This window comes from Dermacentor albipictus, chromosome 6, assembly GCF_038994185.2.
Source record: "Dermacentor albipictus isolate Rhodes 1998 colony chromosome 6, USDA_Dalb.pri_finalv2, whole genome shotgun sequence".
Lineage (NCBI taxonomy): Eukaryota > Metazoa > Arthropoda > Arachnida > Ixodida > Ixodidae > Dermacentor > Dermacentor albipictus.
In genome coordinates, this window is record NC_091826.1 from 70,499,673 (window position 1) to 70,517,388 (window position 17,716).

The 17,716-nt window shown below is 45.1% G+C and overlaps 1 protein-coding gene and 1 non-coding gene across 2 annotated transcripts; both read left to right on the forward strand.

Annotated features, from left to right (window-relative positions):
• Nucleotides 1-6,871: 6,871 nt before the first annotated feature.
• LOC135910534 (U6 spliceosomal RNA) lies at nucleotides 6,872-6,974 on the forward strand. Its single transcript, XR_010567091.1, has one exon. It is a non-coding gene; the product is annotated as a U6 spliceosomal RNA (small nuclear RNA).
• Nucleotides 6,975-9,610: 2,636 nt separating this feature from the next.
• On the forward strand, nucleotides 9,611-16,493 carry LOC139047034 (uncharacterized). The gene is made up of 8 exons (XM_070520979.1): nucleotides 9,611-9,644; nucleotides 9,940-10,133; nucleotides 12,417-12,654; nucleotides 13,052-13,408; nucleotides 14,742-14,962; nucleotides 15,032-15,191; nucleotides 15,545-15,641; nucleotides 16,012-16,493. The coding sequence occupies exons 1-8, from the start codon at nucleotides 9,611-9,613 to the stop codon at nucleotides 16,037-16,039; spliced, it is 1,329 nt and encodes a 442-aa protein (XP_070377080.1). The 3' UTR covers nucleotides 16,040-16,493.
• Nucleotides 16,494-17,716: the final 1,223 nt, after the last annotated feature.

A 17,716-nucleotide genomic window follows, 5' to 3' on the forward strand; every position in this document is an offset into this window, starting at 1 on the left:
ATCACCCCTAGACGTGGCGTCTTGTCGTCCCATTGCTCTGGCCAGTTGTCTAGGAAAGGTGATGGAGAGGATGGTGCTGACACGTCTATAGAGTGGTATCTAGAACGCTACAGGATATACCCTGACGCTATGGCAGGCTTCCGACGCGGACGCTCTTCTGTAGACAACGTCATAGATCTTAGCTCCTCTGTTCAGCACGAAAAGAGCCTAAGGAGACTGTCAGCGGCGCTGTTCCTGGACGTTAAAGGCGCTTATGACAACGTAACACATCGAGCCATCCTGGACGCCTTGGGCGATGTCGGCCTAGGTGGACTTGTGTTTCGATGGATATTCAGCTACTTGAAGGACAGGTCCTTCTTTGTGCAAACAGAGGATGGTGCATCATCACAACACAACACCCACCGTGGAGTACCACAAGGCGGAGTTTTCAGCCCCACTCTAACCTCGTGCTCATCGACCTGGTTCATACCATCCCACAATCCGTCTATGTGTCGATATATGCAGACGATATGCATTTGGTCATGAGGAGCGACGCGTCCACAGGTGCGCGCCAGACTCCAAAAAGCGGCCACACTATAACATCAAGCTATCTTCGAGCACGAGGTTTGGAGGTGTTCTCCGAGAAGTGCTCTATGGTCGCTTTCACGCCATGAACCGAGAGAAACGCCCGGCTTGTTCAATTCAGCATCAGAAGAAGTTCACAGAATGAAAGACACGTGTCAAGTGCCAAATCCCTCTTTGCTGTGGTCGCAGCTATATCGGGCAAACAGGTCGATGTTTCAATGAGCGTGCAATGGAACATTGCCGTAATCTGCGCAACAATGAAGGGAGCTTCCTCGCAGAGCATTGCAGAGACGGCACTAATTGCTGCCCTCAGTTCGACAGAACTAAATTTTTGCAGTTTGGAAAAGACAGGTTGTAGCGGGAGATTGTGGAAGCCTATTTCATCAAGAAAGAGGAAACAAATGCGTCAGCAGGCCGTCCATTGTGCTTAGTGACAAGGAGAGTACTTTTTTAGAAGGTTTCATTTAGGCCTCATGTCACAGTGATTTCATTTAGGTTTTTCCGTCTGTCTTCCTCTCATTTATTTAGTCTTTATTTTGTTGACGATTTTCTAGTGGCTCTTACAGGGTTTGTCGCCTTTTTTAGTTTCTTCGTGTTCTTTTTTTTTTCTTTAACGCAGACGCTGTTCTTTAGACCCTTTATCGTTCAACTGTTCTGTCCATTTCATTGCTTGCCACGTGGTTAATTTTTCGCGCGTTCACACGTTTCATCGTTTTATGCGAAGCATATTACTAGAGCTCAACCCAGCTCTTCAGGCGTGGCGGTGTCGCCTTCAATACCACGTGACACCGTGACGTCACGACAGAGGAGAAACGGGGCTCCAACTCGCGCCGTAGCTCGCGGCGTCGCCTTCAAGGCTGACCACGTGACACCATGACGTCACGACAGAGGAGAAACGGGGCTCCAACTCGCGCCGTCGCTCGTGGCGTCGCCTTCAAGGCTGACCACGTGACACCATGACGTCACGACAGAGGAGAAACGGGGCTCCAACTCGCGCCGTCGCTCGCGCTGTCGCGGCGGTATATAAGCAGCTGCGCTTGCCTCTGCTAGACACTCACGAGGTGAGATGCCTCCTGGAGACAGAGCTGCTCGTTGGAATGAGAAGCGAAAGTTGCGGCGTGCTACAGAGACTGTTTCAGGGTGGCTTTGTTACGGCGCAGCGACTACGCGCCCCGCATCGGACGCGGTGAGCGTCGAGCAACGCAGCATTCGGCGCGACAACGAAATGTGCGCCTGAGCAAGCGCCGCACGCCTGAGCCGACGCCGACGACACCGGCTTTTCTGCGACACGAGCTCCTTAACGCTGCCGCGTTAAAATAAAGGCTAGTATGCTTCGCATCCTGGGCTTAACCTTAGCTAAGCCACAGGCAGTTTTTTTAGGTGAGTGACTACCAGAGATTTTAGTTTTGACGCAGACGCTGTACTTAGACAACCTTTCTTCATGTTTTTCCGTGTTGCTTGCTGGTCATTATTCCCATAGTCGTGCGGGTTTTATCACTGACTGGGGCTTAGGCGTTTGAATGGTGTTATGTTTTGGATAGTTGATAGTGAAGCGTAGAGAGTATTTTTATGCGAAGCATATTACGAGGGCTCAACCCAGCTCCTCAGGCGCGGCGGTGACCATGAAATCACGTGACACCGTGACGTCACGACAGAGGAGAAGTGGCTTTGGCTCAACTCTTGCAAGACGGGCTGGGTGGGAATCGAACCAGGGTCTCCGGAGTGTGGGACGGAGACGCTACCACTGAGCCACGAGTACAACGCTTCAAAGCGGTACAAAAGCGCCTCTAGTGAATGCGGTGTTGCCTTAGAAACGCGCTGTTTCTAAGGCGTGCGTCTCTTGCTCAGGCGCACATTTCGTTGCCGCGCCGAACGCTGCTTTGCTCGACGCTCACCGCGTCCAATGCGGGGCGCGTAGTCGCTGCCCTGTAGCCCATTGTCTTACACCCCTTGGCGGGTCGACGGGAACGCTGTCGCGTTCCACTCTTGAAGGCGAAGAAGTAATGCATGAGTTGTTTCTTCGTCTAGCCGAACCAAATATAGCCAAGCAACAGCAGTTCACCAGGCTAAACAGTGGTTCAACAACTAAAATAAAGGCTAGTATGCTTCGCATCCTGGGCTTAACCTTACCTAAGCCACAGCCATTTTCTTTTTTATGTCTCGTTTTTTCCACCAGTTGGTTTGGTAAAGACCGTGCTCGATGAACTGCTTCCCGTGCTGCTCCGCGTGTGGTTCTTGTTAGTTCATTTGATCTTTTGTATGAGATATGATTCCTGAGTGGTCGATGGATTGCTGTATTGTACTTCTAACGTTTCGTGTGGGATTCGGCTTGATTGACCTACATAAGGCAGGCTTGTTGCGGAAATAAACTTAGTTGTGAGTGGCGCCGGTCCTGTCATTTGTGTCCTTCTTCAGTCCTTGTCTTTTGCTGCGCCTTGCCTTTACTCATTCAAGATCACTGAGCGCTCACAGTATTGAGCGTGCCCTTCACTCCTGTTTGCTGTACGCTTTGATGCATACATTTGAAAGCCTCACGAGAATCCTGCCTATTTAGGTTGTTAGGAGAGTGAGTGCTACGGGTGAGGAGGCTCGCTAGCCTGGCTTTGCCGTGAAAAGTTTGGGGAGGAGCTCGCGCCGACAAGCTCTGCCATTTGCCACCAGGCGCGCCTCCGTCATCAGAGCGGTAAAGCCCCTCAATTTTCCAAAAGTAGCGCCATTCTTAGATCTTTCCGCCACCCCGCTCACCCAGGCGCTTCCTCCTCCACTCCTCCTGTCGCCCCAGCCTCCTCCGCTCCCCCATTGGCCAATCTGTGTCACGTGAAAGCGGGCCCCGCGCTTTTGTATATTTTTTTCTTTCCGGCGCAGAGCAGGCGCCGCGCTTTTGTATATCTTTTCTTTCCAGCGCGCTGCGACCCCCAATCTTGGGCCTGCGACCCCCATTTTTGGGCCTCCGCGACGAAGTACGGCAAGCGGTTTGAAGGAGCGCGGTAGTTTTATGCAATGTGTTAGGGCCGAGTGCTTAATTGCGATGCCGTGCTGCTGCGCCTACGGTTGCCACAACAGACCCAGTGACGGCAAAAAGCTTTTTGTTTTACCATCCGCCGGGCGCAACGCAAAACGAAGAAAAGTGTGGATTCACAAGATCGGGCGGGCTGACTTCGATCAAGTGGCAAAGAACGCGCGGCTTTGTTAAGTGACACGGCTCCTCCAACCTCTTCTTTTGACGCCCGTGTCAAAACGGGCCCGTGTCCAGTGCATTGGGGGTGCGTTAAAGAACCCCAGCTGCAAAAAAAAATTAATCCAGAGCCCCCATTATGGCGTGCCTTATGAGATCGTGGTGTTGGGATGTAAAACCCAAGAATCAACTTTTCTTCTGTCTTGTGTGCCTTGACTGTTCCAGTTAACGCAACACTGCTTCCTTGTGAAAACTTACAACGCAAAAGAATACAGACGCACGTAGTATACAGAGATAAAATTAGCACTTCAACAAAAGTGTTGCTGGTGCCAATGAGGGAGGGGGATAATTATTTTCTGAACCTCTTTCCAGTTGTCCCATCAAGTTCCTTCTTTCTTTTCTATCAAATTCTAACCATTTGCACTGTAATAAATAAATAACGATTTCATATGCTGGTAAGTTGTTAAAATTATCTATACCGCCTATGTGTGAAAACGTTGCTCATGGCCACCACAACCTGTGCATGAGCTACGTACATCTGTAAAAGGCGCGGAACAGAAACGGCCCTGCTGCCAGGCATTGCTGACCGCAGACAGTCGGAATCTCTCACGCGCCGGCCGAACAAAAGCATCCTGCAGGTACGTAAATTAACCTACGAAACCACGTGCACATACTTTCGCGCTGTCAAAACCTGAAACTCTGGTAATTACTCGCGTGTCTGAGCACACCGCGTGCTTGTGTCGTGTTTCAGCAACACGAACTTTCAACGTGCGCGCGCTTTACGCCTTAAAAACGCCTTGAATAATGGTGCTTTTCTCTATTTCTTCCGCAAATCCGACACGACATTCTTAAGGCCAGTTACCGACTGACAAAGCAAGATCTAGATTGAAAAAACTGCTCCGCAGGACTCGAACGAACTTTTCCGCGGATTTCCTCCCGTAGCGTGTTAGCCGTCGTCTGCTACGGCAGGCCCACTGCCGGCGGCGCCACCGTCGAGGCCGCGCCGAGCGGAGGAGGAGAGAAGTGAATGGCGCTACTTTGGGAGATTGAGGGGCTTTACAGAGCGGTTCCTTCGCGAAGTTGCGCAATCGCAGACCGCGGTTTTACGCGCGCGCATTTGGGGGGTGGTGTGCCTGATCTTCGGTGCCGGCGGAAACACGCGCAGAGCCTTCGCTGTCACTCAAACACCAGAAAGGAGGGAGGGGCGGGGTCGTCGATGACGGCTCTCCCGTGCCTCCCCTGCCTCCTCCGTGTCCCACTTCTTTGAATTTTTATTCGTTTCTTTCTCTTCGTTCGAGCAACCGACATAAATTCCTTGTTTCGCTTTCGGTGCTACACTGGCAATCCGACAGTGCGTGTGCGACGCGTCTGGCACAGCCGTGGACGGCCCGGATAGTAAGCCGCACTGATATGTTATGTGTTTCTTTCATCAAACAGACGATATCGGCGACGAGGAACTCGCAAGCTTCTTGCGCAGGAACGCTCCAACAACGTACCGCGTTCGTCGTGGTCAGCGTCGGGTAACCTCCCGGGTTCTGACGGGAAAAACAGAGAAAGGGAGAAAGAAAAAAACCTATAGTACGAAGGCTTGACGCTCACCGAAATGACATTTTTCGGAGTTTGAAATGAGACCACTTTGCTGGATACAGTCGAAAACGACCCACAGGCGCCGATTGTGCTCGTGAAATGTCCGGTCGTATATAGTGACGTCGTCTAAATAGCCCATGCAAATTTCCCAATTGATGGTGATGATGAAAAACGTTTATTTCCTCTATTTTGCAGTCATTTTTGCGGCTTCAGATGGAGCCTTCCATCTTCTCTCCAGGGTCGGTTCCCCTAGTCCAGGGGCCCTAGTCCAATTGAGTCGGCGGAGCACGGTATCCATAAATCGCTCGAATGTCGCTGGAGCATTGCACAAGCCAAAAGTAACAATGTTGAACTCAAAGAGGCCCCCAGGTGTTACAAAGGCTGTCGTCGACTTGTCTGATGGGTGCCTCGGAATTTGCGAATACCCTGACCGTAAACAGAAGAGAAATACGACGCGGAGTGGGGGCAGTCAACGGTGTCGTCTATTCGTGGTAGGAGGTAGACGTCTTTCTTTGCGACGGTGTTTAGGCGGCGATAGTCGACACAGAATCTCCATGACTTGTCTTTTTTTTCTTGACTATAGGGTCACAGGAGCAGCCCAGGGGCTACGTGATTCCTCGATCACTCCCTTCCGCAACATTTCTAATAATTAACACGTAACATTTGTACGATTTTCCTCCCTACATTTGGGGGAGGAGGATAACGGACTGGAAAGAGAGAAGCCGAGGCAACAGAAACACTGATTGCTCAGTGTAGCCAGAAGCAGAAGGCAGACTATCTAAAGGGACGACGATGGTTTATTCGGCGGTCAGCTGTACGCGCAATACGGGAACATTTGGACAACATCAGGAACATATGTGGACGATAGAGGAGCAGTTGAACAACAGCTAGAGGAGCAGTTGAAAAACAGAGGAACAGTTGTTAGTTCAGCAATTGCCCTGCGTTCTCATTTTTTCTCTGTGCTACTGTCCCCCTTTGCGCTAATAAATTCGAACCAACTCGCATAAGTTTGCCACCTATTACAGAGGTAACGCGGAGCAATGGAAAACCTCGGAAAAGATGGCGCGCGGTGTGGTATCACATGATCACGTGAACACGTGCTTCATGCTCTCAAAACTTGGCGCGTGACTACAGTGGGCGTTACGCGACAACTTGTGTCATCCAATGCCCACTGAGCACATTGCCACGTCAAAAAACGCGTTTTTTTCCCCCTTCCGGCCCCAGGCTTTGAATTTACGCGCCTTGTGTGTTAACTGAAGCGACGCACACGAGAGGGCGGCACAAGCAGAGGCGCCGCAATGGGCCGCCGTCACGGCTCCCTCGTTTCACAGGTAAATCATATGGAATAAGAATTATATTCGTCAAAAGAAACTGTCGTTATTATAACAGGTCATTGCTACGGATTGTAATATATGTAAAGCATTACATTATGAGTGAATTCTTAACCGTCGTGGCGTCAAATCTTCGGATATTACAGAGCTCTCACCGCTGCTTTGGTGCGTCCGAGTTCGTGGCTATATATAGTTGAACGAAGAGCTGCTTCGTGTACTTCCAAAGTACATATACTAAAATTGGAACGATACAGAGAAGATTAGCATGGCCCCTGCGCAAGGATGACACGCAAAATCGTGAAGCGTTCCACATTTTTTCGTACTTTTCAACGTGAAAGATAAATGTTACTATTGGGAAGTTTTTTTAAAGCTTCTGTACTCCGCACGATGCTCTGGCAGGCCAGTTATGTTTCTCGATTGCTCACTCTGCAATAAAACATTACCGCACGCAAACCTCAAAAAATAAATTGCAACTAATGAACACACAGTGCCATCTGTCCCAATCAAGGGATTGAATTAATCGATACATACTGGCACGTACCCAGGATGTTTTTCGGGGGGCGGGGGGCCCAAACCAAGGTAACTTTTCTATGGAAATGAGGGCAGGGGACGTACCTTCAGTAGTACAAATATGAATAATGCCCACCATTCGCCATAAAGAGAATAAACCCGCAAAAGAGAATTGAAATAAGGTGTATCTCACAGGTACGCCTATGGGATACAGATCTCCTTTACTTGGCAAACAAGGAACCACATCAAATCGACTCGCGCATAAAAGAAACACAGGAATTCGAACAATGCCAAGAACAAGTAAACAAGCAAACGTGTAAAATAAGAATTTCTATTAGCGTTCTTTTTAATTAGCTCGAATAATTATAGAGAAATATATATATTTGCGGAACAATCACAGTTCTTTTGGATCCCTCCTTTACTGCTTTACCAATTTAAGTGCCAAAACCGACTCGTGTTGTTATTTGGGAAGTTGGATAACGATCCGTGGTCACCAGTCCCGTACAACCGCGTAGAGCGCAGGACGATGCGATTTAACCTTATTCTAACCTTCCACCATGGAAGGTTAGAATAATACCCACATTAGTACAGCAGAGAAGTGGCTACATCAGACGGCTCGACTGATAACTATAGAAACGTTATTCAAAACACACGGAATTATTCTCCACTTCCAGCGGTGATTTCTCTACTTCCTTTTTAAATAAAAAGATGTTAATTCATAAATATTTTCACAAACAACGGTGAAATTTATTAATTTTCGCTTTTCCTTCCTGTTTGGATGTGGCCTTGGCTCTCTCCCTTAGTAGATCGCTTAATTTCTCATCTCCTTGCGACTCTTGTTTCCAGTTGCCAAGTTTGCACTAATAGTGCTGTACAATTAAGGAAGAACCAGACTAGGTAAGGGGTGACAGTCATATATTGCTTATGGGTTTAAGGGTTATTGCAGGGTTTGATGATGGACACTGTTTCGTATTATATTAATTTGCACTTTATTTGACCCATATCGCGGGTATATGGTTCCGAAGATTTGCCAGCGTCGCGGTGAGCCATTACTCGAGGATGACGCAAAAGGAAAAATTATACGCAACTGGCGTTTTGTTCGGCCGGAACTCGTTGCACGAACACACAAACTGGCTGACTAGGAAGCAAATCGCTTTCTGGTCCCTGAATCAGTCTGAACAAAGAAGGTTGAACTAACGAAGCAACAGCGATGCGTGTGATCGTTGAATAGACGGTAACAACTGAACTCATCTCGAGTTAATCGCGCAGACACCGAATTGAGGAGAAAACTGGCCTTCACACTCCAGGAGATGCCGATAGCAAGCGCCATCCAAAAGGAGTGAAAAAATTGACAACCGTTGCACTGTATGAAGATGGAATGGCAGCGAAAGCTGACGACAGTCAAAGCTCTTAAACGAAAAGCAAAGTGCTTCACCTCCACCGCGGTTCGGCCCCCAAGGTAGGGCAATGCCGGGCCGACCTGTGGAGGAGGTGACGTAGCCATTAAAAAATAGTGCAATACCGGGCCCATACCGATGATCCCGAAGGGCGCGTTACAGGTTCCCGAACCCACAGGGGCTTGGATTTGAGCTTGGACCCTTTCTTCCCTATCACCAGGATTGGCCCACATAATTTTGTCTGTTGACGGACGCTGAAAAAACTACGGAAGGTTCCCTAGTAGCACAGTATGTTACTGCAACGTTGCAACAACATTGCCAATGTTGTATTATGTTGCGCTAACATTCTTCAACATTAGATAATGTTGCTGCAATGTTACCAAGCAACATGCTGATAACGTTGCTCTAAAGTGGTCTTTTTCACATTGCAGCAATATTGTCAAATGATGAATAAATGTTGAACCACCTACGATGACATTGCTATAACATTCATGCTATAGGCTATAATTGTCTGCCCTCTCGGGCTATTTCTGAAGCCCAAATAGAAAAGCCGGTACCAGCTAGATCACTTCTCCTCACCATTACTACATTAATTTTTTTTATTTTTTGCTTCGAGCGCAAGCTTGCATGTGGTGTGCATACAGCTGGCGAGCAGTGCAAGTGTACTTAACTATGTCACACTGATGTAAAAATATATACCTGTATCGAAAATATTTCTAAACAGCTGAAATATCTGTTTTTTTATTAAGCAGGCGGTCTAAATAAAAACTGCCGAAAAAATTGAGTTCTGGTTTCACTGACGCTCCGCAGTCTAATGGCCATGGAGATCATCACAAATCCAAATCGCGGTACAGCCGAGAGCCCATTTCCTTCTTCCATGCCTTCTTCCATGCGACAGCCAGCCCTGCGACGCGCGCTCATCTAAAAACGTGCCACTCAGCGGCAGTCGTGTCAAAGTCCGCGTTTTTTGTTGTTCTAGCATAGTTTTTTTTGCAGTCGCCGTGCCTGTGCTTTTTTTCTTGTAGCTTCTCTGCAATTCAACTGAAATGGCGCAGGCTTGCTCCGAGGATGACCTCAGTGGTAAGTGATTTCTACTCATTGTTGTGCTGTAACACGTGTTGGTTGGCACAAAGCCATGCCCTTCGTGATGGTTTTAAGTGCTACATTCGTTGCATCATGAAGAGAGTGAAGCGTTCACTAAGTGAAGTGTCCATTCGGCAACGACGCCGAAGAATAGCAGAGGCTGTTCACGGCGAACTAGAAAATTGTTTGGCCGTTGTTGATAATGGTCGTGACAGCAGATTGTGCGCATCAGGAGCAGAGCAGGATCAATACGCCTTTTTGTCGCATAATGTCGTTTTATCCTCTTTATCAGTGCCAGGCGAGGACGCAGATGAAAGCCGCAGTTCCAACTTGTCAGATTTTGGCACCTCTAGCGGCATCTCTGACATAGGAAGTGCAACGTCAGACTTGTCGCGGATTTCTGACGATGACGAGTTGGTGGAGTGTGAAGATAGGATGACACCTGAGTCTGGTGCCGCTACTCAGTGTCTAGAGTACGACTTGCGTGTATGGGCTATTAATAGTAAATTGCCTGCTTCACACCTGAATTCCCTGCTTAAAGTGCTCAAGCCATACCATCCAGAGTTACCCTCGGATGCTAGAACATTGCTAAAGACGCAGAGGCATACTGATCTGGCAGTGATGACCGGTGGTCGTTACCACTATTTTGGAATTTCTCGTTCTTTGGAAGAACATGTTGCACATGTTCCTGCAGATTGTCGGACATTGTCACTCATTGTGAACGTAGACGGCCTTCCGCTCTCCCGCAGCTCGAGAAAGCAATTCTGGCCGATTCTCGTGCTTGTAAAGGAAAGTTCACACTCCTCTCCATTTGTTGCTGCTCTCTATGAGGGTGACAGCAAGCCTGGAGATGTGACCTTGTACTTAAGTGATTTTGTCTCCGAAATAAGGAAGCTGCTTGAGGAGGGCCTTATGTACAATGGCAAGGTCTATGCTGTGAAAATCCATGCATTTGTGTGTGATGCCCCAGCAAGGGCTTACATCAAATGCATTAAGGGCCATACAGCCTATTTTGGATGTGAAAGGTGCACTCAAAAGGGTGCATACTCTGCACTTGACAGGAAAATCATTTTTGATTCCCATGACAGTCCCTTGCGCACTGATGAAGATTTCAGGAGCTTTGCCCAAGAACATCACCACCATAGCGAGTCTCCGCTGCAGTGTTTTGGTGTTGGGATGGTCACACAGTTCCCACTAGACTATATGCACCTGGTTTGTTTGGGAGTAATGAAGAAACTACTCATTTGTTATTGGGCTTCTAAAAAGCCATCAGCTTCAAAAATGTCATCACAGTCAAAGCTTCATGTATCCACGATGCTTGCTAGTTTTAACTTGTATGTTCCAAGTGACATGAAGCGCAGGCCACGATCACTGCAATTTTTGGAGCAGTGGAAAGCGGTTGAGTTTAGGAACTTTCTACTGTACTATGGACCACTTGTCCTCCAAGGAAATTTGGAAAGAAAGTTTTACGACCATTTTATGAAGCTTAGTGCTGCTATTGCTATCCTTGCATGCCCAGATTACGCAGTGCACAACGTGGACTTGGCGGAGCACCTTCTTCAAGAGTTTGTAGCTGAGGCTGGCTCCCTATATGGAAAGGGGATCTATGTCTATAACGTGCACTCATTGTTGCATCTAGCTGACGATGCCAGAAGATTTGGCCCTCTTGATGACTTTTCAGCCTTCGTTTTTGAAAACTTCCTTTATAAACTTAAGACCCTAGTAAGGACGAAGGCTCGAGCTCTTCAGCAGGTTATCAAGCGCCTCAGTGAGAAACGCTTTCTTAGTAATGTTTCCACAGGTTCTCTCAATTCATACCCAAGACTGTCAGGAGAGCACTCTAATGGACCTGTGCCACCAGGGTTTCAAGGCAGACAGTACTCTTTGCTAGAGTTTGAAGGAACTGTGCTAAAGCTTGGCAGGCTGGATAATTGTGTCCAGCTTAAAGAAGGTCACATTGTATTAGTAACTAATATGTTGCAATCGGTGTCGGGGGCCAGCATCTGTGGGCACTATTTCACAACTTTGGCTGACTTGTATTCGCAACCATTGCCGTCTTCAGAGCTCCTGGTTTTTGCTGCTAAAGACCTTTCACAAGATCTTTCTGTGTGGCCTGTTGATGAAATTAGAAATAAATGCATGTGCTTGCCAAGCGGAGGAGATAATTATGCAGTATTTCCTCTATTGCACACATGCCATGGTTTGGTCCACTGAAATGAATGGACTAAATGAGACAAGTATAGCCTGTGCTGGTATACTTGCTAATTTAAACTGTTCATTTCATTGGACCTGCTCTTCTCAAGGTCATGAGATTGAATCCTTGCCACAGTGGCTACATTTTGATGGAGTGAAAATGTGTGTGATGTCAGTGCATGTTATAAAGAACACTGAGTGGTCAAAAATTAATTGGCAGCCTTCCGCTTTTGTGTTCTAAAAAATCCATGTGCAGCTTCGAAATGTGAAACCTCTCATTCCACCATATCATTACCTGCAGTACAAGTGTAGCAGTTGCATTGCTGAATAATAGGAAAGGCAATATTTTCGGGGATCACTGGTTGATTTCGTAAAATATAAAACTTGCCTATCAGGGTAGATAAGGCACATGAATTGATTCACAATGACGTGAGTTTAAAGGCGGGCGAGAGGCATATAGTGGAGGGCTGCTGATAAATTTTAACCACCAGTGGTTCTTTAATCTGCACTGACATCACTCGCCACATACATGTTTTTCACATTTCACCTTCATCAAACTGCACCCACCGTGGCTAGGATTCCATCGCATTAATTCAGTTTTCTTTGTTTTATAATTTCAGGGGGAAGACATACAGCATCGTTCTTTTTGAAGATGAAGATGAAGTTTCCGTCGTGCCCACTTCGTGGATTTCAGAAAACACAGTTAGGTGGCCACCATTTAAGAGCACCGCAAAGATAACTACTGCCATCAAAGAGCAACAACCACCATCAAGCGACTGGACTAGCTACAGATGTCGAGTGTTGTGGACATGTGGTAAGCTTCTTGCCCAAGTTTCTAAAAACATGTTCAAGTTGGTAGCTTAAGTTCGTGTACTATCAGTAAGATCGGTAAATTTTTGGCAGTATTGTTAGCTAAACTTTGAGCTTGAAAGTTATCTTCGTTGAACCTTATAATTAAGGTATCTACAATTTGTTTACTCTTAGTACCAGAACTGGTTGCTTTTGTATTGAAACTAGTGAAGGTGGCAAATTTTGAGTAGATGAATATACTAAACATATTAATTTGGACATGTCATTTTTATATTATGCTGTTATTTCTTTCACCACTCAGTGTTCAACAGTTCTATAAATTTTTTTGTTTGTCTTTTTAAAACTAGTGCTTTGCATTTCATTTCTTTTTGGGCAATAAATATTACATTCATTCTTTTTAGGCAGCTATGAAAGTGCTAGACAAAAAGAGCAGCAAGCAGAATTCACATCAGATTTGGCCTCAGATGTTGAAACAATTCAGCAAAGGCGGAAGAGGCGGCCACCAGCGCGCCTGGAGTCTTCAGATGAAGAGAGCATCGACTTTCCTGTTCCTCTACGAGGACAGTGCTTTAATTCTTCGCAACAAACTGCGAAGTTTGTTTCACGACCACCACCGCCAAAAATTGTGAAATTGTCACGGTTCAAGCCCCAGTCACTTGCTTCACAGGATCCCCAGATACAAAAGGCCCCACCTAGCCGGGAAGTGGCTTTAGATGATGGCGATTCTTTTGCTGAAAAAAGGAAGCTTGACCAAAATGGTAGGGGCTGCTGTCAGCCTTTGGAATCATTTATTATGCTTGCGACATGAGTTGCAGGTCGCAAGAATTTGTCCAACTTTATGTACAGTCTGGTCAGGTGCTTTTTAATTCTGTAAAGGTTATAGAAGGGCTATAGTTGATTATTTCATAAGTGGAGCGTATAGATAGACGACAGCAAACCTTTATTTCTGGCCGCCATACAGGGAAGGTGCAGGTTGCATGATCATGCGAATGTTTCTACATTAGGCACTTTATAGACAGTGTTGCTCTAACATTGCCTTACTGAATGTGTTTAATTTTGGTGATGCATCTGTTGGTGTCATATGCAGGTGCCTGCCGCATTTGTGAGCTTTACCGTAGTAGGATACAATTTTAAAAAGAAGTTGGTAACACTGGGCCATGGTTCACATTCTCTATATTACTCTGCTGGCCAATCAGTACAGTAAATGAGAGCAGCTTTTAGTGTTTTAATTTATCAAGCAAGCATGAGCATCAAAATTCTTGGTCTTATCATTTCGTCTGGTGATTAGCTTCTTGTTTAGGTCACAAAAGCTTTAACAGTTGACTACATTTTTTTGCAGTGGAATTCGGTGTGGGGGTCCCAAATGTGGGCGGAGCTTCACTGCACTTAGGTTGCATCCAACCATGGTGTTACAATTTAGCATGGAAAAGTTGGTCTGTTCAGTTGTAGCAGCCACATGATCACATATTGGTCATTGCCATAAGTTAATCTTATTTAATTTTATTCATTTACTTAAATATTCTACAGCTCCATGTGGAGCTATAGCAAAAGTGGGAGTGGAATGTAAATAGTAAGTCTTCAAAGTGCAATAGGTCTTTAATTTATTTCAGTGCGTTTACAAGCAAATATGTTCACTGTTATTGTAGATCCCCTAAATTTAGTCAATACTTTTTGGGAAAACGCACTTATGTTAACAGTAGAATATTTGCATATGTTTAATTCACCATTTTTAAGTCTGACTGTTGAATAATTTGTTTTATATCTGCATTTCTTATACCTTTCATTGCAGCACGAGTACTCTGGCTGTGTTAAGGATCCTGTGAAGTTACGTGTGCATGTTTCTGCATGGTGTTCTTGTATTGGAAATGCAAAGTGTTATTCATGCAACTTAAGTTAGGCCCTTTGCAGATTATTGGTTAAAGAAAGAAATGGCAGGAATCCTTTATTTAACTGTTACTACTATTTCTTAGGTGGATTGCTTTGCTTGTAGAAAGAATGAAGACATACTTAGGTTACTGCTTACATAAGATTAAAACCATTACAGTGAAATGTTTTAGCTTGGTCAAGTTACTTTTCTCTTCTTTGTTTTAGCCATGCTTGGAAAGTTGCTCAAGGAGGTGAAGGGAATAAGAGCTCAGGTAGATGGCCTGGAAAAATCCATCCAAAGGATAGAGCAAGCCATCACAGAAAATAAACAACCGTGTGCACAACCTGTCAGCAGTGCCATTCTTGAACTGCTTCCCCTGGCAACTCATCAGAGGCTGGAAGAATTGGAGTGGCAGCTTCATGATGAAAAAAACAGGACAGACCTCGTAAGTTAAATTTTTGCTCTGCAAGTACACATGCATGAAATTTTATGTGGATGTCTTTTTTTTTTCTAGATGGCCCATTTATCGCGAATCGGTGGCACATCAGTGCAAGATTCTGTACGCAAAATTATGCGGAGATGCATGTGTGACACGTTGGCCCAGGACTTTTCTCTGACTGGGAGAAAAGGAAAAAGGCCATTTATTGGGCTATACCTGCTCCAAGTCCTCACAGGTGCTATATTTATATATCTCTCATGTGTAGCATGCATACGCACATTCGCATTTCAGCATGCCATGATTTTTAGCTGTCAGTTAACAATGCATAGGCTTGAAGCACTGAATGCATTTCCTGTGTAAGGAACATAAGCAGTATATTTTTTTATACTGATAGCATGGGCTTTTCCTGGCATGCCATCACCCTGCTGGTTTTCTGCTTTGCCTATTATAGCGAAGGGTGATGAGGCCGTTGTTCAGCACAAGCCATGAGGCTTTCTCTTATCTTACTTTAACCCTCTTCTCCAAGCCAACCAATGTAGCCTTGTCTTTGATGATTCATTCTCTTTTTTTTTTTCATTTGTTTTTCAGAAACGCTGAAAAGCAATTTCGCACAGGCCACGGAGTCACAAATACATCTTTCGATTGCCGAATGGCTCCGTTATGCACCATCAAGACAGAAGAAACGGTAAGAGACAGTTCAGTACTTTAATGATTGGCAGTTATAGATCAGCAATTTAGAGGCGCCAACACTAAATATTTCCTAATAAATATGTGCATTTTATTGCATGCATTGCTGGAGTTTAAATAACCTCTGGTTTTAAGTTGGGGGCAGACAAAATAGGAAGTGTTTTGTTAATTTGGAAGATATCTTAGTGCAAGTATATATGTTATTTTACTTTTCCTCATCCTTGATCCATATTTTTGAGCAGTGTCAGCAACCTGCACTTAATGTTGCACTTTTTGTTGTTAGAGGTTTTGCTATTGGAAGTGTGTCCACCAAGATGCTTATGATAGAAAATTTTTGGTTCTTTACATATTTATTTATTTTTTTGCAGGGATGCAGCTTCGCCTTTGATGTCATGAATCAGACCATCATCATGAGCAGCTGGAGGCCACCAGGGGACAAGGGGACAAGAAGTTTCTAGATGTGCTGAATTTTTGAGGCAAATGTTGACAGTACTTTAAATTTGTAGTTTTCCAGTGCAACGGCACATGGCCAAACAAGGGATGAAGGAGACTTGGAAGAAAACAGTGCAGCAACAGGGACAAGACAGAAGACTGTACAGGTGCTGACTAGCAACTGAAGGTTTATTGAAAAGGAAAACATAAAATATACTCCCTTTACAACCTAGAGCACGCATGGTCTACACCAACAACTCTGATAAGCTGTCAGCTTCAGTTTTGGTGGTCAGCTACAACAGTTCGCAGTGATGAACGAGGACGGATGGGGTCCGCAACACATGCAACACATGCTATTCTTGTTGTGTAAATAGTTTACTGAAGTGTTTGATATTTGTAACATGCAAGTTCAGAGGTGTGTGTGTTTTCATGCTATGATAATGCGCCTAGTAACTGTTCAAAACATTAGCTATGGTTTTTGTTCCTGAGTAGCCAAAATAGGCTGCATGTGTGCTGTTTTGTAGATTGTTGCAAGTTTCTTTGTAAAGTAATTAAATAATATAATCATATTTATAAAGTAATTAAATAATATAAATCATATTAGTGAAATGTAAGCTCACATGGCACATTTTTCAAGCTGTGCTAATGTGTTCATGTAATATTAAGTGTATTATATGTCTGCTTCCTTTTTCTAAGTTATATTTGTGAAACTAGCTGTATGCCAAGCTAAAGTGCAGTTATACAGCAGTCTGAAGCTTGATGCTAGTGTAGTTGATTCAGTTCTTGACAAATAAAATAGCGTTATCAGAAACAAATGATGGCTACTTGTGATGTGCACCCATATATATAAATCATTCTAATTGTCAGAATAACCACGTGCAGTGGTATCTTCAGGTTACGGCAGCTTGTAGCATCTAGATGATCAAGAGCACTAGTAGAGAGCTGATGAATATTACATAAAGAACTTGTTTAGAGTAAGCGGTCTGAAAAGTATGGAAAAACAATGTGTTGTGCTGTGCAGCCTTGTAAGTATTTGTATTCTATAGCACAGCACCGCATCACTGTGTAGCAAGGAGTAATGGTCAGTTGCTCATTCTTGCGACCTTAAACTGCCGTAACCGTTGTGGTATGAGGATACCATTGCAGACTGTTTAGCCTTTCACGAGATTATTTTATTGACCAGCAACCATTGATAGCTGAAATATTTCAGTGATTTAGAATGCGGTCTCAAAGTTTCTGAAATGTTATGACAGCATTGCGGCAATATTGCAGTGACATTGTAACGTTGCATGTGTGCAAATAAAAAGGTGTAGCAATGTTGCATTTATATTGTCTCCAGAAGTTGCTTTAACATTGACTGAAAGTTGATGTAACATTGGAGCAATATTGTCTCAACGTTGTCTTATGTATGTTGCGTTAACGTTGCAAAAAGAGGACACTAGCCACGTTAAGGCAATGTTAGAAGCTAACGTTGTGGCCACACTGAGGCAACAAAGCGTGCTACTAGGGGTTAGTCATGTACAGCTTTCGCTCTAAATGTCAGTAAAATGTTGACCGCTGAATAGATTGATTTGTCAGCGCTTTAGGAATGTGTGTGACAAGTGGCGACGTGGGCGGGGAGTGGGATATGCCGCTTAATTT